We start from the raw sequence: 24,648 nt of genomic DNA, 5'->3' as shown, positions 1-24,648 counted from the left end.
TCAAGGATGCTCAGCTTTTACTCAGTGAAAAAATATTCACTTGGCTTGTGATTGGTTTTCTGGGAGCCCTATTCCAAAATCTATTGGGTGGAACCCAGACAAAAATAAAATCTGATTTACATTTAATTAAAATCAAATATAATTAGCATAATCACACTCCAGAAGTATTTAGCACATTGCCCTCAAAGGGCTTGCAGGATTAAGGTTTCAGACTGTACAACTGACATAAATCCACTGAATAAAAATTCAAGTTCACCAAATGTTCACAATTACAATTTGGCATGTAAAAAAATATTTTTATTACGTAGAAAAAATATTGTTTCAGTAACAAAATGAACAAATCTTTGTGGAAAACATGAAATAAAGCTTCTTATGAAAAGCAAAATCATCAATTCCTGTAATTTCAAGAAAAGTGTCAAGATTTGCTTAAGAATCAAAAACTGGTTAAAATAACCACCTGTAAAATTACACTTGATAGGATTAATGTTTTTTCAAAGATTTCCATCTTCAAAGAATACTAATTGTACTTCTTAATCTGACATAAATAGCATCGCCACAAATCACAACCATAATTTGACTAGTCATAGTTTCACAGGATTTGCTAACCATTAAAACTGCCTTAAACAAAATATATAGTTAAGAGTAGAACATTTCATTCAAATAACATTTTTTTATTCTTCCTACTAAAGAATTACTTTTCCCTCACAGGAAAAATAACAGAAATGCATGCAATATTCAGCACAGCCTTTCTGTTTTTCAAATAGGGTCTTGGCAGTCCATTTTCTCTTTATCTTTAATGGCACACAGTCTTTGTTCTGGAATGCAATTAATCTATAACTATTTCAAAGCTTTTCTTAGGTTGGTTTGTCTAAAGCTAGATGCAAATGTCCCCCCCCCCCCCCAATGTCACATTATTGTCTCAGGTCAGGAGATATCTACCTATGTAAGAGTGGGCACTGAAAACTAATTTATTTTTATAAATATAGCTCTATACCAAAATATAACTTTTGAGATAAATAAAACAAAATAAATTTCTACTCTTTTCTCAGTTAAAAAGTGTGAGTTGCAGACTTCAGCTAGAAGGCTGCCTCTGCCATCTTGGGAGGGGGAAAGATAACTTTTGGAAGAACTCTTTTCATTTATAAAATCAAAAATGAAATTAATTCAGTACCTAGTTTTCTTCACATTTTGATTCTGGGATGCTCATGAAACTTTTTCATTAGAGTTTAACTCCCAATTTATTACAAAACAAGACTCCATAGATCATATCTTAAATGAACTTCCAGGAGACTTTTAAATAAACTATGACTGAGAAAATCAGTGTATATCTATCAAATAATTAGCTGCAACTGACATAATATGTCTCTGGGTTTTCTTCAATATATAAAAGCACCCTTTATTCCAATGGAATAAATAAATCTGAAATTTGTTAGGCCTTCTTAAATCTTCCATAAAGAACTGAAATTCATTCACAGTAAGTTTTCAAAGAAGCACGAAGGTCCTGCTTTTTGCTTTCGTTTGCTTAAACCCAATCTTAATGCTTTCAAAATAGCATCCATATTGTTAAGGACATTATAGCAATTCAACTGTACTAATCGGTCAAATTCATCAGATGTGTAGGTAAAGTTGAATGTCCTGTATGGTGAATCTTTTCCTTCAATTTGAAAATCAGCAAAAGTCTTTTCCTCTTCTGATTCACGTTCTATTCCTGTAAATAATGGAGGGAAGATTATATTTTCTGTGAGCATTAAATGCTAGCTTTACTCTCAGAAGGGGATAGTATCAGTGCTTAGATCTATCATTCAATGCACAACTATGTTTAATCTAAGTGGAACAAGACAAGGATGTACCAGATTAAAGCACAATATAAATACATTTTGTTATAAAACACCCCTGTGAAAAATCTCTTAACATTTTTGCAAGGAAGCAATTCCCCTTGTGTCCTATACATGGTTCTGCTTTATAGAACAAATTTGTTCACAATATTAAAAGGTATATTTGATAAATTCTTTATAATGTGCAAATACTGGTGCTTTTAGAGCAGCATTTCATGACCTCAATTCCCTAAATATTGAACTACAGTTTTTATTTCTAATCAGCATAGTGAAGATGGGATGATGGGGGCTACACTCCAGTATCAACTGAACATCAAAAACTGGAAGATGTTGCTTTGGAACATCTCATTAATAAACTAAAAAGGTAAAAGTTTCCCTGTCCTGTTGTGTCCAACACAACATTTCTGATTCTTAGCTGAGGGAACCAGCGTCATCCAAAGACGCTTTCATGATCATGTGGCCAGCATGATTATATGATATATCATCTCATTAATTAGCAGCTGAAATATTAAATCCATAATCAGCATATAGAGTATTTTTAAGCGAGTCTTATTCATATAAGATTTAATAACATTTGCATCCCCCTCTGTGTGTGTGTCTGTGTGTGTAAAATTGGAGTCTTATTACATAAGAATAATCTTCTGCTTGGATTTGATTTGCAAATTTGCAACTTTATAAAAGAATGTTGTGATGACACCCAGTTTATTTCCTGAGCCACATAGAGAGCTTTTGATGTTTTGTACAACAAATTTATGACAAAATCAAAGTCTAAGTTCAAAATATTCAACCAATCTAATGTTCTGCTCTAATTGATAGCAAGATACATTACATTACATTAATTTTATCAAAGTGCCATATCAAAGTGCAAAAATACATTAAAAATTTCTTACCTGGCATTTTGTATTTACGGAATGTATCATTAACCAGAGGGAAGTGAAGTACTATGGGAGCCTTTGGGTTCTCAGCATCCATAAACAGGTAACATTCCTTAGGACTTTCTTCATCTTCTTTATTAAAAATTATTTTTGGAAAAGGGATGTCTCGTTCTCTACAGTATTTTTCAGTTAACTCCAAGATCTGTAGTCATGGAATTTTTAAATAATTATTAAAGTCTGCAATGTTCTTAATAAGTTTCATTAAATTGTATATAACTACAAAGTATACTGAACAAGCTATATACATGTGTAGTGCTATAAAGATACTTTATAGTCTTACTGGACAGGAAGAATGGCTAACTTGTGGGACTAGACTTCAATGTCTAGAACACCTCTGCATCTTAAAAGAAAATCTAACACTGAATCTAATTTAAGTTGGAAGCCATTTTAATATATGGATTTCTACCACATTCAAAATTTGGGGTTGCTTTCTAGAAGTCTTAATATCTTGGTTTTATGAGACTCCGTAATTTAGAAAATTAATTAAAAGTATATTATAAATAATATTATAAAAAATTAAAATTAGTACAATGAACATAATTTATCATCCACTATTCCTGATACTTTTATTATGATTACAGTTTAATAGTGATTTTCAGGTTTTTAAAACAATAAAAATACTCATCCATTCCCTCCAATATAATATACTTTTAATCACTCCATGAAATACTGAAAAACATGTCTTTAATGATACCCATATATTTCAAGTTTATTCACCTAACGCTACTCTTTTCTCTTATAAATAGCTGTTTTTCCTATTTATACATTTTTCTTATGTTGTTTAATTAAGATTTTCTTGAAAAAATAAATGCAACTCAAAATGTTATACAGTACTTATGACTACAATTGAGCCCCAAATTTAAGTGACACTTTTGTTATGAATTTTGCCCATTTTACAACCTTTCTTGCCTCAGTTGTTAAGTGAATCACAGCAGTTGATAAGTTAGTAACTTGGTTTTTAAGTGAATCTGGCATTCTCATTGACATTGCTTGTCAGAGGGTTGCAAAAGGTTATGACCTTGGGAAACAGCAACAATCATAAATATGAACTAGTTGCCAAGCATCTGAATCTTTATGACATGATCATGAGGATGCTGGAGAGGTCATAACTATGAAAAATGACCATAAGTCACTTTTTTCAGTGCTGTTGTAACCAGTGACGTGCAGTGAGGGATACCGTTGGTGAGGCAAGAGCACAGCAGCGGCGAGAAGCAACGTCCCTGCCGCTGTGTCCGACAGGTGTCTCGCGTTTATGATGGACATAAACGCGAGACACCTGTCGGATACAGCAGCGGGGGTGTTGTTTCTCGCCGCTGCCGCGCTCTGCCGCCTCGCCCCCCGCCTCCTCTGTCCCCGCTGACATTCTTGGGAGCAGGTCGGGTGGCTGGCTGGCTGGGAGGAGAAGAGCGATGAGTCTTTGTGCCAGCCGGCCGACCAGGCAGGGAGCAGGTCGGGTGGGGGTGAGTGGCTGGCTGGCTGGGAGGAGAAGAGCGGTGAGTCCCTCCCCAGCCAGCCACAAGGACTCACCGCTCTTCTCCTCCTCCTCCTCCTCGTCCTCCCCGTTCGGTGCTGGGCTGGCTGCAGAAGAAATGGCGGCTGGTGAAAGAAAAACCTCTCCAGAATCACCCTTGCACTTGCGCAGTCGCTCAAGTGCAAGACATGATTTGCTGCTCCCAGATCAGGAGGCGGGAGAATCAGTGCCTCTTTTGCATATTAAATTTTTTGCTTTTTAACTCCTTCACTTTTAAAAGGCGAAAAATTCCTTAGGCAAAAGAGGCCCCGAGTTCTCTGGCCTCCTCCTAGTTAACACTGAGAGCAGACACCAAGCCACTATGACTTGAAATCTGGTAGCAACTATCCTGGCTTTAATTATTTTAGAAAAAAATATTTAAAACTCTTTCTTTTCTCTAAGGAGACTGGTGAGGCCCCACCTCCCTTGCCTCTAGTGACTGCATGTCCCTGGTTGTAACTTTGAACAGTCATTAAATGACTATTGTAAGTTGAGGACTACATGTACTAACTTTAACCCAACTTAATATACATATAAAATAAAATTAACATCTTGAAGGAAGATGGACTTTGAAATGAAGCATCTTGGTATGGATGGAAATTTCAGAGAGGCCAGAGCAAAGAAAAATTCCCTTTGTACTTATGTATCTTACCTCAAATGGTGCTTCCCAAGAATAATTAAATGATAAAATCACATCAACGTCTCTTTCTGGCTGAATTATCAATGGAAAGGGAGAATTGATAGAAAAACCACCGTCTACTAAGTAAAGATTCTCTTCCATTGGAGTCAACATGTTAGGAAAAGCATCTAAGTGTGTTTCTGGGGGGGGGGGGAGAGAAACAATATACTTCAGTCTTACTAATGAAATGGCACAAAAACTAAACCTTCTATGTAATCTAAAATATTTTAGAACTGAATGAAAGTTATTTATATTGGGATGGCGTAACTGGCTAAATTTTAAATCTAATTATCTCATTAATAAGATGATTTGCCTAATGTGCATGCATTTCATATTTAATTTGAAAACCTTGTGTTATTCAGATTGCTCTCCTCCTCCCATTCATACACACATATCCCAAAATAATTTTTACACCACAAACCTATGGAGGCTTACTAATCCCAAATTACCTTTTGAGATGACAAACTTTTTGAGGCTGGTATAATCTCTGTGGAGGTATAAACCTTGCATGAAATTAAATGTTTCACCAGCAGTTATACGAGATTTGAAGAAGTCCTGGAAAATCTGTAGTAAGGGTCCACCTGGTATAACCAGACGTGTCTTCAACCTCATAGGATCCCGGAAATGGAATCGTCGACTGTCATCTGCAATCACAGACAATACTAAATATAGTTAAACAGTTCAAATCTACTTATTGCATCTACTCTGTGAGATATTAATAGCTTTGGAGTAATCAGGGAGTTCAACTATTACAAACACTAGTTACATTTTTTGGTTTTTTATAATGATTTTAGTGAGCAAATAATTTTCAGATCTTATCTGAATTTGGAAGTTTAGCAGACCCACTAAGCATGGATCTGATTCTAAGACACAATTAAAGCTAAAGGCTATTCTGAGATATAAAATCCATATTCTTATTAAAATGTATTTATTTATTATTAATACACATGTTTATTGTTACTAAAACAGTATATTCTTATTGTTGAATAAGATCAGTACTTCATAGTACTGAGAAAACTGATAGAAAAGCAATATATATATATTGAAGTAATATGAGGATTTTTATGAGGGACTGTAACAACTGGATTTTAGCTGCATCGTCCACATAAACAGGGTTTGGCAATTTCTTGGTTTGATTCTGACCGGCTCAAAGTTGACCTAGCCTTGCATCCTTCCAAGATTGGTAAAATGAGAAACCCAGATTGTTGGGGGCAATAGGATGACTCTGTAAACTGCTTATGGAGGGCTGTAAAACACTTGTGAAGGGGTATATAAGTCTATTGTTATTGCTATTGCTATCCACATAAGCAGGATCGGCAATTTCTTGGTTTAGGAAGGCAACATCTTTCCCCAAGCAGCTTAAGAATTAGAACCAAATTTTCAACTTTCGCCCCAACACATATACTCACTTTGGCCAATTGTAAAAAAAAAAAAAGGAATAAAAGTCACCTGAGAGGTAAAATAGGAGAAAAACATGATCCCAAATTATAACCCCAAAATTCAAGAAAAAAAGTTCTCCTCAAAAATAGTGAAGAATAAATAATGAGCATGCCAACTTTCAGCTGTGTATTGGGTAGCAAGGGGGGGGAGGGATTTAGAGGTAGAAGGAGCAGCAGTTTTTCAAGAATTATATTAGATAAAGAGAAACAAAATTAACAGTTTCATCTAGTGATTAAAGCATCAGGCTAAAATTCAGGAGACTGTGAGTTCCTCAATAGTTCTGCCTTAGGCATGAAAACCGGCAGGGTAACTTTGGCCCAGTTACTGTTGCTCAGCCCAAGTCACCTCATAGGATTGTTTTTGTGAGGTAAATAGGAGAAGGAAGGAGCATAATGTACATATGTTCTTGAGTTGTTATTATTATGCTGAATTATTTATAAAAATAATAAAGGTGGGATAAAAAGACCCATGTCCATGACAAAGTCATAGTTATGAAAAGTTCATACACCCCAAAATAAAATCTAGCATTACAGTATTAATTACTATGCAAATTGGCCTTACTTACCGATTACTTTGACTACATCTCCCAATGTTTCCAGGAAGCTGAATCCTGTGCCAACTACCTTCAAAAAGACATCGTCCAAACTAGCAGCAAAAGCACTTCCCCACATCCCTGTAGAGTACACAAAACAGGGTTTGAACCAGAGGTGGTATTTAGCAGGTTCTGACCAGTTCTGGAGAGAAGCAACTTAGAACTGAGGAGAAATTTCCTGACAGTTAGAACAATTAATCAGTGGAACAGCTTGTCTCCAGAAGTTGTGAATGCCCCAACACTGGAAGTTTTTAAGAACAGATTGGATAACCATTTGTCTGAAGTGGTGTAGGGTTTCCTGTCTAGGCAGGGGGTGGACTAGAAGACCTCTAAGGTCCCTTCCAACATTGTTATTCTATTCTAGCAGAAATTTTGAGTAGTTCGGAGAACCGGTAAATACCACCTCTGACTGGCCCCTCCCCCATCTATTCTCTGCCTCCCGAGTCCCAGCTGATGGGGAGGGAATGGAGGTTTTGCAGTATCCTTCCCCTGCCATGCCCACAGAATCAGTAGTAAAAAATTTGAATCCCACACCTGGTTTGAACCTAAGCATGTTGTAAGTGGTGCTGTGAACTGACATTTTAATTTAATTTATGCAGGTCCTTCTGTAGCTTCAAGAGTTAGCATGCAAGGTTATTTCAAAGGAACAGAGATAAACTAACAAAAAGGTTATAATACATTGTGTTTTCAGTAATTGACTTTAAAGATACAGTTAATGGCTGACACTGGATGTTACTAGCTGCTTGGTTACTTTAAAAGATTATATATCCTAATGAAGTGTTTTTCAACCACTGTGCCGTGGCACACTAGTGTGCCGTGACATAGTGTAAGGTGTGCCGTGGGAAAAACACCTGCCTATAGTCAATATAGGCACAGAGTTAAATTTTTTTAACATTTTCTAATGGTGGTGTGCCTCGTGATTTTTTTCATGAAAAAAGTGTGCCTTTGCACAAAAAAGGTTGAAAAACACTGTCCTAGTGTACCATATTTACACTTCAAAAAATAAATGTGGATTACACTTTCTGTCCAAAATGCTGTATTATTTATCAGGTAGCAAAAACTCTGCCAGTAGCTATTATTATTAAAAGCAAAACATTCAGGTTTTTAAAAGAATTAGTTTCAATCTGAGATTTATCCCTGACAGCTGTATAATTTTAATATCCTTCCTCAATTTCATTCCCCAAATGTTGGAATTACAACTCTCCTCATCTTCACATACTGGCTTTTATTTTGTTTAATAAAGGACAGTTTAGTTTTTTTAACATCAAATAAGAAGTACTTTGTGCAAGTTTCACTAGTGCTTGAGATGAAACTTCTACTTCAAACAAATTGTTTTTATTCTCAAACACAGTATCTATTTACTATTTTGGCCATTAGAAACATGTGGCTATTGTGCTGTTATAAAACAATGTGGGAATGTGAAAAATGATTTCTGGTTTGTTTAAATGTAGCACGGTGATGAAGGATCATTTATAATAGCTGGTGAAGTGCTAAAAGTATTTGGAGACTATAGTTGGAATGAGTTCAGCCTTCAGATTTTAATATCAAGCTAGTTTCCACATACTATACTAACCCATGGTTTATTTTAACTATGGCTTATTAATAAGATGAAATAAAATAAACCACATCATGGCTTAATGCTGTGTATGAACCTAGGTCAGGACTAAAAATATCATTTAGGGATGAATAAAGAAGTGATACAGAATGTCACTTGGCCAAGGATATGCAAGATATATGACAAGTATTTCTAAGGCTAAGCCTCGGAGAACGCTAATATTTCAATTATAGAGCTGAAAGAGACACTTCCTGCCAACTCTCAAAAAGAATTATGAATACACCCATCCATAAAAGATCAATATACATATTATCAAACTATGTTGTCAGAGGATTCTTTGTTATAATGCCCATAATAAAACAGATTTAATAGCAAAGAAATCTGTATCATTGCCAATATGATCTGCAAAGATATTTTTTCTCAATTTGAACTATCTAATCCTAGAAAAAGGTTTTCAATAAAACTCCTCTGAGCCAGAAGTAAAGCTTTATAAGAAAGCTTTATGAATATATTTGCCTTTGGATTAAGTATAATAAACTCTGAAATACATACCCTGCAAATAGCAGATCCTGGGCTCAGGATGCTTCTTAATCAGCCGTCCCATGAAAAACTCACTATCAAAATCTTCTGTTCGAATAAAAGCACCATATTTGCGGAATCCAACTTCATATGGTGTGAACTCACACCACTCTAAAAAGAAAACACCAACATACTGAAAAAATTAAGCAAAATCATTGTGTTCCCATTCAAGCCAAAAGTCCAGTCTTTACATTCACATGATCATTAGAATAAAAATTATACACCAAAGCCACTATGTAATATTGTGCAACTTCTACAAAACTGCTAATTCCGAAGACATTCTAGAACGGGTGTCAAACTCGTGTTGTCACGCCAGCATCACATGACATATCGTGACTTTTCCCCCTTCACTAAACCGGGCATAGGCATGGCTAGTGCAAGACGCATCTAGCCTGCTGGCTGCAGGTTTGACATCCCTGTCCTAGAAGATAAAATCTGCCCAGATTTTATAAGAAAGAAATACACCTGCCTTATTATACCTGCAAAGTCATCACCACGAACATTGGGCCTCACATTTACAGCTGCGTAGATTGGGTAGGGATTCTGCCCATATTTTACAGCTTCCTGTTGATCAGACAATTTTGACTGGTCTTCCTAAACAAAAGAAATGAATCATAGGATATATCATTTTTGCAGTGAAGTTAGAGCTCATACCTTATGCACACATATTAGTCACCTACATTTTCAGTAAGAGAACAAGGTACGACCAATATGTTCCTATTGATTAGATGGCTATTGTCAGGCATAAAAGATCAGGTCCACACATGAAGGTTCAATTAAAGTGATTTATTGCTCATAATAGCGCTGCTGCTGAGGATTCCTCTCAACTAATGGTCAGCACTTGTTTGGATTTAGATAGAAAGCCACAGCTCTCTATGAATATTCCTTTAGATCAGTGGTTCCCAACATGGGGCTCAGGTCCCACAGGGGGGGCATTTTGATTTTTAATGGGGGGGGGCAATTTGAACCTTGTTTAAACCAAGTTAATGGCCTGGAGTACCATATTTTTCGGAGTATAAGATGTACCTTTTTCCCTCAAAAAAGAGGCTGAAAATCTGGGTGCGTCTTATACACTGAATACAGCATTTTTTCCTCCTGAAACCCTGCCCCCTTCACCAAAATGGCCATGCATAGCTTCTAGGAAGCATTTAGAGAGCTCCTGGGGGCTGGGGAGGGAAGAAATGAGCAAAAAATGGCCCACCCCCCAAGCCCACAGGAGCACTCTATAAGCTTCCTAAAGGCTATTCATGCCCTTTTTTTTTTTTACAAAAAATGGGCCCATTTTTGCAAACAATGGGCCATTTTTTGCTCATTTTTGGGGGGGCAGGAGCACTCTGCAAGCCCCCTAAAGGCTATTCATGCCTTTTCGGGGGGGAACGGGCCCATTTTCATGAAAAATGGGCCATTTTGGAGAGGTTTGCAGAGTGCAAAAACTTTTTTGCCTAATTTGCCTCTTCAAAACCTTGGTGCGTCTTATATTCCGGTGCAGCTTATACTCCAAAAAATATGGTAGTTCACTTTTTGAGTTAAGTAAGAATTATATGTCATGGGGGAGGAGGGACATCAGGATTTTAGAGATATTTAGATGGGGCATCGCTAAAGGAAGGTTGGGAACTACTGATTTAGATAGAATAAGTGTCTGGAGCATTAGCAGTGGCTTTGCAATATTCTCTACATTTATAAGTAAAGCAGCAAAATGTGTCTAATAAAAACCTGCAGCTTTTCAATAGGCAGTGATCAATGAGAAAGTCTTGTTCCAGCTGTCTTGTTCTATCCTCTTTGGGCATGTAGAGACAAAGTCTTGCCTCAAAAGAAGAAACACACTCCAATCCAAAAGCTGTTCCTCCCCCTCCCCCTGCCCCATTTCATGTTCTATATCTTGCCTTCAATCATTTCAATAATCAATTCAGAATTGGATTGATATTTGAGATTAGGGTTTTTAAAATAAGCACTTACTAGAATCTTTGTTTGTTTTAGGATTACAAGGAGAAAATAGTATTAGTATGGTTCAAGCAGGAACAAATTTGAAGGAATTTAAAACACTAAGTCTTCTAAGAAGGTAAATAATAAAGATTCCAAATGTATAAGTGTCACCTTCTGTTGCAGGAAGTACTCAATAATAAGGCCCCACAGATCGGTGAAAGATACTTTCCGCCCATCATTTTCCATAGCATTCAATTCCTGGAAATAGTACTTCATATGCTCTGAGGAAAAAGCTGCTACTTTACTGCTGGATATTTTATCCTGGGCATTGCTGATTGGACACTTAAGATCCTTCTGTGACCATTCGGGGTCTTGATACAATACCGATAAACACCTACAAAAAAATTAATGACAAAAAGATTTTTTTTTGATTCAGGTCTTTAGCATTAGATAGGTACACTCTGAAACAGTGCAAGAAAATTACTGAAGTGCAGCCAAGTCCAAGACTTCTCATAAGAGAGGTGGAAAAATCCCCATGTCTTATTGTGCCAAAGGTGCTTTTTCAAGAGGCAACTGGACTTTCTGGTTTTTCTTTTAAGATGTTTCGCTTCTCATCCAAGAAACTTCTTCAGCACTGGTGGGGAATGGAAGGATTTATATGTTGGTCAATTGCATTATTTTAGAGAGTGGTTGAGGCCACCTGGAGGCTTATCTGTGTTGTCAGGGATCATCTGAGCAGCTCAAATGAGTGTGGAACCTTCTTGGAACTGTTGAAAGGACTGTGTTGTAGACTGGAGATAGATGATGTCTTTCAAAAGTTCCAAGAAGGCTCCACAAGACTATTCAGGTTACTATGCCCAACAAGGCTACTCAACTTGCTGTTAAGGTTTGTTGCCCAACTAGGCTACACATTCAGTATTCACATACACTCCCTATACATGTGTTCAGGCTGTGTTAGAGTAGGTGGGAAGCAGACTCAGAGCATCCACTGATCCAACAAGAATCATATGTAATTTCAGGGATCTGAGTTCATTACAGTCTTCTCTTTATACCCAGCTCATTTACTCTGAATCCATGTGCATGGTACCAAGTGCATGGTGGCACATTGGTTAGAGTGCAGTACTGCAGGCTGCTTCAGCTGACTGCTAGCTGCAGTTCAAGTCTCACTGGCTCAAGGTTGACTCAACCTTCCATCCTTCCGAGGTGGGTAAAATGAGGACCCAGATTGTTGGGGGGCAATATGCTGACTCTATAAACTGCTTAGAGAGGGCTGTAAAAGCACTATGAAGTGGTATATAAGTGCTATTGCTATTGCTATATTGCCCTGGTCTTGTCAGGAACTTCACATTCTTTCTTCCTGTTCCATGACTCCATGAAAAGTGCAATCCACTACATTCCCAATGCCTACTGATGTTGTACCTGGTGTCATCAACAATAAATCATTCATATACTCAGCATCTTTCCTTATCATAGTACACACATTCCAGCAACATGAGTGAGTTCATGAAAATACTAATTATGGTTGTATTACCGGCCCTATATATATTCATAACTTATCTTGTATTTGTGATATATTCATATCATACAAAATATGTAAGAGGTGGCGGCAGCAGCAGCAGGGCAGCAGCATTGGAGGTGGGCAGAGGAGCAGCTCTCTAAATCAGTCATAGATTCTCATGCGGTTCTTTGGGAAAATTAATTACCTATCCCTCATTGATACTATTTATGGGCTGTTCCAGTCATGCTATCTAACATGATATATATGGGCACCATATTATCTGTCATACCATTGGCCTCCGAAATGAGAAAATAAATATAGGAGAATCATTGGAAGATAACCAAATTTGTGAAAAATCTGCTTTTTCAAAAGATCTCATAGGGTTACAAATAGATAATGCATAAAAACAAAGAACATTAAAAACTTTTCGACACCCAAGGAAAGGCATATAGTGCATATAAAGGTACAGAACTGTACAATCCAAAAGAACATATCTAAACAATAGTCAGACAAGAAAAGGAATATTATTATTGTAAGAATCTAAGTTTGGGACTAATTATGTACTTGTTCAAGCAGTAGGATGAAACCTGATTTTAGCAAATGCTCCAAAGATCAGAACAATATATTATTATTATTATAGTTTCAATATAAGAAATACCTACCATAGATACATACCATGTAGAACCAGAAATTCCAGAAAGATATGTAATAGAATCCAGAAGATTTAGCTGCTGAAGACCAAGCAAACTTCCATAAAATGATGATAGTGCTCTTACCCCTCCCCCAGATCCGAGGACTGCTACAACAGGTACCTTAAGAAAAAGGAGATGAGAAAGCTCAAATTATTATGTAAAAGTTAATGAAGACACCTATTATTACTTATGATAGATATTTGAAGAACGTTTGCAAAATGTAGTATTTTTGAGAGCCAGTGTTTCACTTAAACTATATCTAATAATAAATGAGTATACATTTTTCACTAATTCTGATTAAGAGACATACCTCATTGTTACTGAGATCCCCTCTCAATTTGAGTATGCTGTTTAGTCCCTTAGATACGATTTTCTTTCTTTTTTCCAAAAATTCTCTCTCTTCTTTACAAAGATCAAAACCAAGACGTACATCAAGATCTTTGGTGCTAGTTTAGAGAGTAATGTTAAAAAGAGGCAAGGAAATGAGAATTTTAAAAAGTTTTATACTCCATGTAGTACCACTGAAGAAAGATCTCTCAATTATTTCTCAATTCAGAAAATGGGAAAGTTAGTAATAGATTCCTGTACCTAAATTCAGCTGATAGACAATAGTGAACTGAATCAAGCAATAGTCTGATTTTATGCACTCCAATCTACTATTGTCTCAGACCAAATGAAATCATATAAACATTTTTAGTTTATTAATAAAAGAATATCAGTAACAAATATTCAAAGTTAACAGCAACACACATATATTTGCAATGTGTTACAGTATATCATTCTAACTTTAAATATTTAGGACTGAATCATGGCAAAACTATCAGAAATAAGATTGCATTTTGGATAAAATTCTTAAGCAGCAAAAATAAATGTAAGTTAAAAAATGGGAAATAGACTGTGGATTATCAGAAGACAAAAAAAGTCTTGTTTAAAAATCTTAAAACTAAACCATGGCCATATTCAAAAGGTGGGGGAGGGAATGAAAAGCATATACACAGGACATTAGAATTGGAGAGAGAGTGAAAAGAGGGAAGGGAAAGAGGATATCTATTTGTCTATTGTCTATCTATTGATCTATCACAAAATCTATCTGACAAGCAAAGAAGTGACATTGGGAAATGTTGCAAAATCTTTAGTGTTCAGTTAAATACAAAATATATAAATAATAGTAATTGAAATGTAAATATTGCTTAGCTCCTAGGGACTTTCTTTGGTTTACAAGTGTAAATCCCCCCCCCCAAAAAAATGAAGTCAAAGAGCAATGTCCAAAGAAAGTTTGTAAGTATAAGCCAGCACCCATCTGGAAAGAAGGATTCACTCACATTTCTTCAGCTTTCACTTTGAGATCCACACTTAAATCCTAAAAGGAAAGACAAAAGATTCTGAAAGAAGTTACAAGGGGGGGGGGGACACTGATTCAGTAATTAATTTTACAAAAGGCTTTGTTGACCTGAGTTTTCCCAAGGGGCTGGGGCTAGAATGATAATAGACTTATGTGTGCTTTATGGTGTTAGATTTTTTTAAAATAAGCTTTTTATTTATTTTTGTCTGTTCACCATTCAGAATATGTTGGTTAAGCGGTGGAGTCACATAAATTTGATAAATGAATAAATAAATGAATTGCTGACTAGGTGGAGCAATGTATGAAATATATTATAATAGAAAAAAATGTTACCTTTCCAAGTGGTACAGTTATATCAACTTCCTTTCCCAGAGGCAGTAAATTCAATGGAATAGTCCCTGATCCAAGAACAGTACTGTGCTCTTCCAATTCAGGACTCACTCCATCCTGAAAACAGACACAGCATATTTCATATGGGAAGCATATTTGTAAGCATCCTAAAAACTGAATGTGCAGTCTGTTCCTCACCTGGAGGACTGTAATTTTTCTTTCCAGCTCCACACTCAATTCTGAGCACATCTGTTTGCCTATGTGAAAGACAAATGGGATCCCACAGGCCTGATCGGAGTTTGGCTTGCATGCCTCACTTAACTGTTTCTCATAAGATCCAGGAAGTGAAAGCCTGAACTGACTGCTTTCTAAAATGACAGTAAGAATTTAGAATATATATGATTGAGGGGAAAAACAGGATTGTAGACTCCAAAAACAAGAAAGACATGCAAAGTTTATTCTAAGTAGTTTTCTTTATTGTCCCTCGCCTATAGATAGAAATCTTGCCAAACTAAAGCAACTACTTGCATCATTAAAGATATACTCTAAGAACTTCTAGGGAGCAGCTATCATGACTCTCTTTCTCTCAAACCAAATTCTCTCAATCTAAAACTTTGGTGTCTATTGGTCCTCTGGAATGCACTCCCTCTCTCCTGGGAATCTATATTCGACCACAAGGATAGACTATAAACAGGAAGGAATCCAAAGAAGGAAGAACAAAATGGCATACTCTTACTATATATTATATAGCTGATCTTAAACTCTGCTGAGTTGATCATAGAATCAAAGATGTATGAGTGGAAAGGGACCTTGGAGATCATTTAGTCCAACATTCTGCCCTATGCCTACCTTAATTAATATGCACCCCTGACACATCATTTGGCCTTGGTTTAACGTTTCCACTAAAGGTAGAATAGGTGTGCTATTACCTAAGGCAGTATTTTCAATTGGGATTCAATAAGAAGTGGCTAGGAGTTTTATGAGAGACTGTAATTGCGGGAGGGAGGGGGACACATTTTTTGAACTTCACATATTATGCAATGTTAGCACTCACAACACTGGGAATTTTTACATGACACAACTTGCCTGCTGACCTGCCACTGTGCTGTACTTGTAATTGTAAAATATTTTTTTACATTCTACAGCAGGTTAGAAGTGAATTAAATTATGAAGTATCCATACGTTTTTTGCAATTTTTATTCAGGGTTCCCTGCAACCTTCAGGGTAAAAGGATTGAGAAAAACTTCCTGAGGCATTCTGTTACATTATACAGAACATTAATTCATAAAATACATAACTGACAATTTATGAATTAGAATGTTCACTGTGTTTGAAATAAAGAAATACCATTTAAATTTAATTAAAGCTAGAAGCTGATTTTCTTTCTAAGAGTATTATAATCAAGAAAAAATAAATCACGCTTGTAAATGTTAAGGCTTTCTCTCAAATAACTGGATTGTCATCTCTCTTCCATGTTTATATAGCATTTCATTAATTCCTAAATAGTGGAGGGGAACAATACATCAACTGGAAAAGAAAAAAGTTCTCAAAGAAAACCACACATCCATGTAAAGTAAAATAGGAAAATAAGATTATTTCTTTCTTACAGATTGGGGGAGGAACAACATGATGGAAATTATAGGGAAGAAATTCATCCAGACTCATCCAGTTACATCATACATATAAACAGAAGAAGCCCACTGAAACAAACACAACTTTGATTCAAAAGAAAATTTCATTTTTCCACAAAACTAACTGAGCACAAATTGTTTTCTCTTTCTTACACATACTTATAATTTTCATTCATTCACACCTCTACTTTCTTTTAGTCTGAGAAAACTCCAGGTAACCAATAAAATTAGACTTCAGTTAATCTCATTCCACTGTTCTTTTTTAGAATCACCACACTTGAATTTCCATTCATTTAAAGTGCTGTACCAATATTAATTCACTGAGTCCCTAGATACAAGCAGATTAATGAATTATTTAGCAGAAAATTATGAGGAAACATAACAAAACAGACCTACCTTGTTCTCTTATCTTTGGATTCTGGTCATTGTTAATTCTCCCTTGCAAGTAAAGGCAAGGATAAGCCTGTGTGGAAAGAAATAATCAGGAATGAATATTGGTTTAGGAAACTGGATCTCCATTCGATTAAGTCCTAGAATAATTAATGCAGAAAAAATAATTTGAATTGTCATGTTTGGGAATGTAAAATGAGTATGTTTTTCCACTGGATAGCTAATTAATTATGTTTAAAGATCACTGGAAATAATGTTTACTGTTCTCATGTTTTTTGCACTTCAAAAAAATATAGCTATCAGGCACAGGTAACATAGTGCAATGTTTTGCATTTGGAAAAAGCCTACTAAAATACCATTCACTTCAGAGGAAAGGGCTATTTAATTCTGTATCTGTATGAAATGTAATTCAGTTTCTTGGGAAATTCATTTGTAGAGCAATGATTTTCACCTTGTTTTATGGCAGCTGAGACTGTTGAGAAGCTTAATAAGGATGCCATTCTAAATGAACTGACTATTCAAATAAATCATGTCCCAGAGTTTGTTTGTTTTTTATTAGTAGAGAAATTTTTCAGAACAGACAAATCAATCTAGAAAACGTTGTATGGAGATATAAAAGAACTGGAGAGGATCAATTTACTATTCTGTCATGCTTTGTTAAAATTACAGGTTTTCCTTTGCTGATGACAATAAATACTCTTACTATGAATTTTATACATTTCAGAGTGCTTGACAAAAGATTTTAATAGTTGCAGCACATGAAGAATGCTTTGAATTTGAGAAATATTCTACCGTCAAGACTACAAGCTCTAACTTTACAATGCCGCAATAAATGATAATTATAAAGTAGGCACTACTCCAATTTATTAGAGACTTACCACCAGGACCCCATTTGTGATAATTTCACCAGGAGGATCAGAACTAGGGATTTAAAAATATTACCATGAACAGCAAGAAAATATTTTACATGAATTATTCTGTTACTTTTTGAGCTCTTTAATTTATAACTCAAGCAGGAGTGAAATTCAACAGGTTTTGACCAGTTCTGGAGAACCAGTAGTGGAAATTTTGAGTAGTTCAGAGAACCGGTAAATAACACCTCTGACTGGCCCCACCTCCATCTATTCTCTGCCTCCCATGTGCCAGCTGATCAGGAGGGAATGGGGATTTTGCAGTAATTTTTCACTGGAGTGAGGGGGAATGGAGATTTTGCAATATCCTTCCCCCAGGACTTGTGGGGAATGGAGATATTGCAATATCCTTTCCCCATGAGTGGGGAGGGAATGGGGATTTTGCAGTACCCTTCCCCTGCCACGTCCACCAAGCCATGCCCACAGAAGCAGTAGTAAAAAAAAAAATCCCCACTGATCTCAAGATTATGATAGTTGTTTCCTATGAATAGTAACTCCATTAAGTCCCACCAGGATACATGAGATGCACTGAAGTCCTATGAAGTCCTAAATAGGAATCTTATGCCATTTAAAAGGAATTAAGGTACTGCTTATTTTTGCCTCTGAAGAGGAAAAAACCATAATATTTTTTTCCATTCTTTTCACAAAGTTTTATCTGCATAGGCAACATCAAGGTATTGTTAATAAGCATTTATTTTACTTTAGCAAACACTGATTTTTTTTAATTAAGCCTGTATAGATCAGTCAGGATTTGCTTCACTGATCTGTTTTGACAAAGATCAAAATAAAGCCAATTTATTTCAACAAGGTACATTGCCTTGATATCAGGAGCTTCTTTGGCACAGAAACTGTTCCTGACCCAAAAAAGTAACACACCTCTCTTTCTATTTATTTCTATTTATTTCACTTCACAATTCTATTTTATAAAGGTTGTGTGCTCAAATACCTTTTGGCAGAGAGGAGAACCACAGGAGACTTGAAAAATCTCAAAATTAATTAGTCCTATTAATCTTATTAGAGCATTTCCCAATTTAAAACTCTAGACTGCATGACTGGAAAATACAACAGTCCTTACCTTTTCTTCATAAAAAATTCTACATCCAATTCTTCCTTATCCTGGAGATAAATAGGTATTATATTACTAAACAACAACAACAACAACAACAACAACACATTAGACAAAGGATTAGATATAATTCTGAACATATTTGCATAATTTTCACAGGGTGCTCTATCCAAACATTAAAATAAATTTGATAAAATAAGGTTTCAGTAAAAAAAAAAATACCTAGCAAGTTTCATTTGTCTGCCAAATATATTGTGCAACATCAATTGCAAAGGTAATAAAAATGCAAATAAACTTCACATAGTGAAGAAGACGTTTCTAGTTTTATATTCCTTGAAAATTAAGTCAATCCAAAAACTACCAACAATAGAGAATTTAGGGGAAGAAATTGTAGGCAGGGCTCCATAATTTCCAAATATGCAAATGAGCTTCCAAATTGAGGGATCCTATTTGGTTCTCCAAGCATCAAAAGTAATTAAAAATTATATTATTCAGCTATAGATTGTTCCATGCAACAGGAGGAAGACAGCTAATGTGATTAAAATATTCATTAGTCATGGCCAATGTTAAGTATTCAGAAGCAAAATCAAGTTTAAACCTGACTTTTTAATGCACTGAGCAACAAAAAAATCCTAACCTCTTTTAGCTTGAAAGTATTTTTCAGTGAATGGCCGGCCTGAATCCCTGTAACATCAAACACGACGGACGTAAGCTCATCACTTATAAGAACATCTTTATCAAACAGAGTCAGTTCAAGAGTGTTCTAAAAAAAAAAACAAGAGGACAAAAGATAAGAAGTAGAGAAAAATTGTTGTGCATTAAGGACAGTACAATCTGATGCTCCAAGAAAAAAAAGTAAAATGTTTTAAGCTTTAAAAACATACAAATTGCCAGTTTTACATACTCCATTATAGATTTGGGCTTTTTAACAGAACATACGTTAATATGCCATCCCACTCCATTCTGCAGAATTTGATAAATAGGAGTAGATAAAAATAAGAAAATAATTGAACCATAATTGTTGCATTTCTGCATTATATATCATATTTAGAAGTAGGCAAGCTTTCCTATATTAACTGTATGGCAAGCTGATTATCTGCAATAGGGTACCATATGTTTAAGGAGATGAATTAGGCTAGTCATTTTTGATAAACTTTGTTTTTTCTGGATTGTAGCAAAAATTAAAGTCTTAAGTTAGTTTATTCCATCATAATAGTCTATGATGTTATCAGAATGTAAACCTAATTGTGTGTTGAATAACTTTTCTGTTATTTTTTTTAAAGACACAGTATGCTATAAATTCTTATGTAAGGTACTTATGTAAGATGTTTTTTGAGGGATGTGGTGGCTCAGTGGCTAAGACATTAAACTTTTCAATTAGAAAGGTTGGAAGCTCAGTAGTTCGAATCCCTAGCACCGCGTAACTGAGTGAGCTCCCGTTACTAGTCCCAGTTTCTGCCAACCTCAGAAGCATGTAAATAGGAAATAGAAAAATAGGAACCACCGTTGGTGGGAAGATAACAACATTCCGTGCACCTTCGGCATTTAGTCATGGCGGCCACATGACCATGGAGATGTCTTTGCACAGTGCTGGCTTTTTGGCTTTGAAACAGAGATGAGCACTGCCCCCTAGAGTCGGGAAAAACTAGCACATATGTGTGAGGGGAACCTTTACCTTTAAGGTGATTTTGCACTTGGACTTAGATGAAAGTTGAAATCATTAGGCCAATAAGAGATTGTGAAACAGTGTGGGTAACACAGGATGAATTTTGCTGGGATAAACAGGCCAAATTCTGATTTTGATTCTTTCTTCTGCTTTTAAGAACAGCCCTGACCTATTATGACTATCTGACTTAGTTATAATGGCTCATGACATGCACCAAGAGTAACTTTGTAGTGGAAAATTGAACATGAGAAACAGTAACAAGAGACCAAAGCCAGAGGAGTGTATTGGAGGCTACTGATATGTGATTTTCTATTAGGACATTTTTTGCTCTCCAAAAATATAAGGTTTTTTTTTCCCTTCTACTTATTGTTCCATTTCAAGAGTGGAATCCTTTACTTTGATTGCGTCGTGTATCCTGTACTGAAAAGTTTCATTCCATTCTGGATCACTGGAGTTGTCAATAACTCGAGTTCGGTAAATAACAGGTGATGCAGTTGGCAGATGCAATTCCACATAACAGTCAGCTTTGGACACTAAATGAAAAGGACAGATATGGACAGGACTGTTAAATTAGGAAAGTCATCCACTTTTACTTTTGGTCTTTCCTAATTTGTACAGACTAGTCTAAAAGGATAGTTGAAAACTGATAACTCTTCAAATCCCTTTTTAAATACCTTGCGGTCACATTTTTTTTGCAAATAATGTTTAAGTAGATGGTGATTCAATTTTCATTAATTTATAAATCACACTTGTCTGGATTTTGTTCACTTTAGACTGAAGCTGAGTTTTACAGAATCCTGTAAGATTATATTTTCCTGGAACTAGAAAATGAGAGAACTCAACTTCTCTTTTGCTTCTAGTGGACCTTTCAAAAGTTTTGAATCCAACCAATTACAGTTTTGTTTTCCTTTTCTATTGTATTCTACTGACAATAGAATAGACAATTTATTCCCCATGGCTTATACTGAGCATCAGAAAAAGGCCTATTTAAGTAATAAAACTTATATAAATCACATTTACATTTTTTTTCATTTTACCTATTCACTTTATTCTGTATTTAGATACATTTTTGCAGTTTTTAAATGTCAGATTATTCTTACATGAAAAGGCCTAGCTTAAAAAAAGTTTTAAAAAAGTATTACACCATATTCATGTTTCAGACTAAGTTTAGGAGAGAATAACCATGCTTATTCCTGTACATAGCATCTGACGTCCTTCATGTTCAACTAATTCTCAGACTACAAATGCTTCCCTATTCCTATACTACACTTCAGATCATATGCTAAAAGAGAGCTTTCACAGTATAGACTACCCAAAAAATAAACAGAGAGCCAGTTTGGTTGTATAGTTAAGGCTTCAAGCTACAAACTGGGAGACTGTGAGTTCTAATCCTGCCTTAGCCACAAAGCCAGCTGAGTGATCTTGGGCCACTCACTTTCTCTCAGCCTTTGGAGGTAGGCAGTGGCAAATCACTTTTGAACACTTTGTCAAAAACACTGCAGGAATTAGCACAGACAATTGCCAGAAAATTCAAAGACACACACACACACACACACACACACACACACCATGGTACAACTCTTAATGCTTCTTAAAAAAGCTTTGCCTTTTCCTGAGGTCACACAACAGCTGTGAAATCCCAGGAAAATACTTATCCTTTACTATTGGCTATGATTAGCACTACTGGTTAAGGGAACTGTTCATCCCTGATCACAGTTGCTTTTCTACTAAATATATTCTAAAGGTGCATCCAAATAAGAAACTAAACATCTCCAAATACTTACACAAATCTGTTCCTTTAATGTTCCTGGCTCTGAGGACTTTTACAGTGAGATTGTAATAAGGGTACTTTTCACGCTGCAAAAATAATTCATCCAATTATTAACATGCAATGGCTGCTATATCTGGTGATCTTAATTATCTTACACGGATGTATTTCCAATATCAACCCCTGCTATTTTTACCTGACACCATCCGAAGTTTAAACACATGCCAAGCAGAAATAGATCAAGTGGGTATATGTCCTTCAAAGGTTTCTAAAAGCCATTTATTTAAATTCCCAGGCAAGGACATTTATATGGCATATTGCAATAGTCATGAATATTGCTTGGATTTATTCGTGACCATGAATTTCATAATTTACTTTCCTGTCAGTAATTCTCTTTATATTTTACCATACCTATTTTACTTCTTTCAAGAGTTTGCTTAAGCAGATAGAAATCTTCCAGATTTAAGTAATACCTTCCACCCCCATAAAAATAAGCATAGTTGGACCACACTGGTGTCAGGATGGGAGACTTTGAAGCTTTGAAAAAGTCAGTGGCAAACCACTCCTATACTGCTGTTAAGAAAACTTTACGGGTACTTCCATTCATACAACCACTGAAAGTCAATCTTAACCTAAAGGACACTTATACTGTTTAGTTACAATGAAAGTTATGATTACTCAATCATTTTACCAAAATAATACTGAACGCTATCAGATATGGTAGATAGAAATCTTCCTATTGTTTTTGTAAAGTAACACGGTGGTTATGATCCTGGGAAAGGTCTGAAAAAAGATAAGCCTCCTTACCCCCCCCCACTTAATGTCTCAATTTCATTCCCTTTATTGGGAATAGCAAATACACCAGGGGGGCCTTTTAGTGCCCAGCTATCCACTGAGAAGAATGGTTAGGGTTAGGCAGGCCAGCAGCAACTTATGGTGGAATCTGCCTTAAAAACTATTGGCTAGTAGTAGCTTTCATTGAAGTCAGCATTAAAAAAAAGGAAATCTGTACTGAACATTATGAATTATGAAGGATTATGAAGCTGCCAAAATTTATCTAACAAAAACTGTGCGGGACACATAAGAAGCATTCAAAATGCACCGGCCGTAAATTATGAACAAGTGGAGGCTGTAGAAGAGTCAAAGTCAGGTTTGGACACGCTGACTTCAACTGCAGTCCTCATATCAACTTGTGTCAGATGGAATCCTTCAGAAGTATTTCTAAATTCTGAAGATGTAATCTTTAGCAACTTGATGTAAGCAAACAAACCCGATCAACTAAAGAAGCAGCCGATCTCTTCGGGGTGAAGAGTCGCCTAAAATGGGGAGTGGGATCAGCCCAATTTCTTCAAGGCTCAACCTTCGGCGAAGATAAAAAGTGAGTTAGGGGGAAGCGCAAAGCCAAAACGAGACCGGCTGCTTTATGATCCACTCTCCCGGATTTAAAAAAAGAAGCCTTTGCTTTTTCCTAAAGGCTTACTGCCTTTCTCTCAGGCTACTTCAGTTTTATCCTTTTCCTTCAACTTAAAAAAAGCGAAGGGGGGGGGGAGAGAGGGAGAGGGAGGGAAGGGAAGGATGGAAGAAAGAAAAAGAAAGAAAAAGAAAGAAAAAGAAAGAAAAAGAGGAAGGAAGGAAGAAAGGACTGAAGAAAGGAGAGAAAGACAGAAAGAAGAGAGAGAAAGAAGAGAGAGAAAGAAGAGAGAGAAAGCGAGAAAGAAAGAAAGAAAGAAAGAAAGAAAGAAAGAAAGAAAGAAAGAAAGAAAGAAAGAAAGAAAGAAAGAAAGAAAGAAAGAAAGAAAGAAAGAAAGACGCGGCCGCCAATTTCTTAACCCGTCTTCTGCTTGGGAAAAGCTGTCGCACCACAGCGCACATTACCCGCCAGTGATAGAGGCCAGTTTCTTTCCTTTCCTTCCTTTCGAGGAGGGCTGCGGCCACGAGGGGCAACATTCGGGACGGCAGCCGGCCCAACAGCGTTTGGCGGAACATGACGAGAGTTGAATGGCCTCCGTCTTCGGGACCCGCCGGTTCTCGATCCTCTCGATCCACCTCGCTGCTAAGGACTTCAAACGCGGATGGGGAGGGGAGCGGAGGGGCGTGGTTTCGAGCAAAGCAAGTGCGGGTCCGCTGTGGCTGGCACGCTGGCTTTTTAGCGGGAAAGCTTCAGCGGCAGAGACGGCGAAAGGGAGTCGGCGGATGGGGGTGGGGGCTTTCACTTTCTTTCCTCCTTGGTAAAACTTGTTTTTCCAGAGTTTGGGCAACTTCAGCAGCGGCGGGTTTTTACCTTTCCTGCAAAACAGCCGCCTTCC

The 24,648-nt window shown here is 36.4% G+C and overlaps 1 protein-coding gene across 1 annotated transcript; it reads right to left on the bottom strand.

Moving 5' to 3' along the window:
* Window positions 1-1,465: 1,465 nt before the first annotated feature.
* On the bottom strand, window positions 1,466-24,384 carry PLA2G4F (phospholipase A2 group IVF). The gene is given in 21 exon segments (XM_032213400.1): window positions 1,466-1,511; window positions 1,513-1,708; window positions 2,726-2,912; window positions 4,933-5,099; window positions 5,409-5,603; window positions 6,965-7,072; window positions 9,099-9,236; window positions 9,605-9,719; window positions 11,220-11,442; window positions 13,222-13,358; window positions 13,549-13,684; window positions 14,561-14,598; window positions 14,914-15,027; window positions 15,109-15,274; window positions 16,934-17,004; window positions 17,810-17,852; window positions 18,918-18,958; window positions 19,546-19,671; window positions 20,971-21,107; window positions 22,359-22,431; window positions 24,218-24,384. Coding segments are annotated over 21 exon segments (2,568 nt in total). The 5' UTR covers window positions 24,329-24,384.
* Between the last annotated feature and the right edge of the window lie 264 nt (window positions 24,385-24,648).

Source organism: Thamnophis elegans, chromosome 1 (assembly GCF_009769535.1).
Source record: "Thamnophis elegans isolate rThaEle1 chromosome 1, rThaEle1.pri, whole genome shotgun sequence".
Classification (NCBI taxonomy): domain Eukaryota; kingdom Metazoa; phylum Chordata; class Lepidosauria; order Squamata; family Colubridae; genus Thamnophis; species Thamnophis elegans.
The sequence above is the reverse complement of the archived record's forward strand: the minus strand, read 5'-3'. Positions and strand labels throughout refer to the sequence as shown.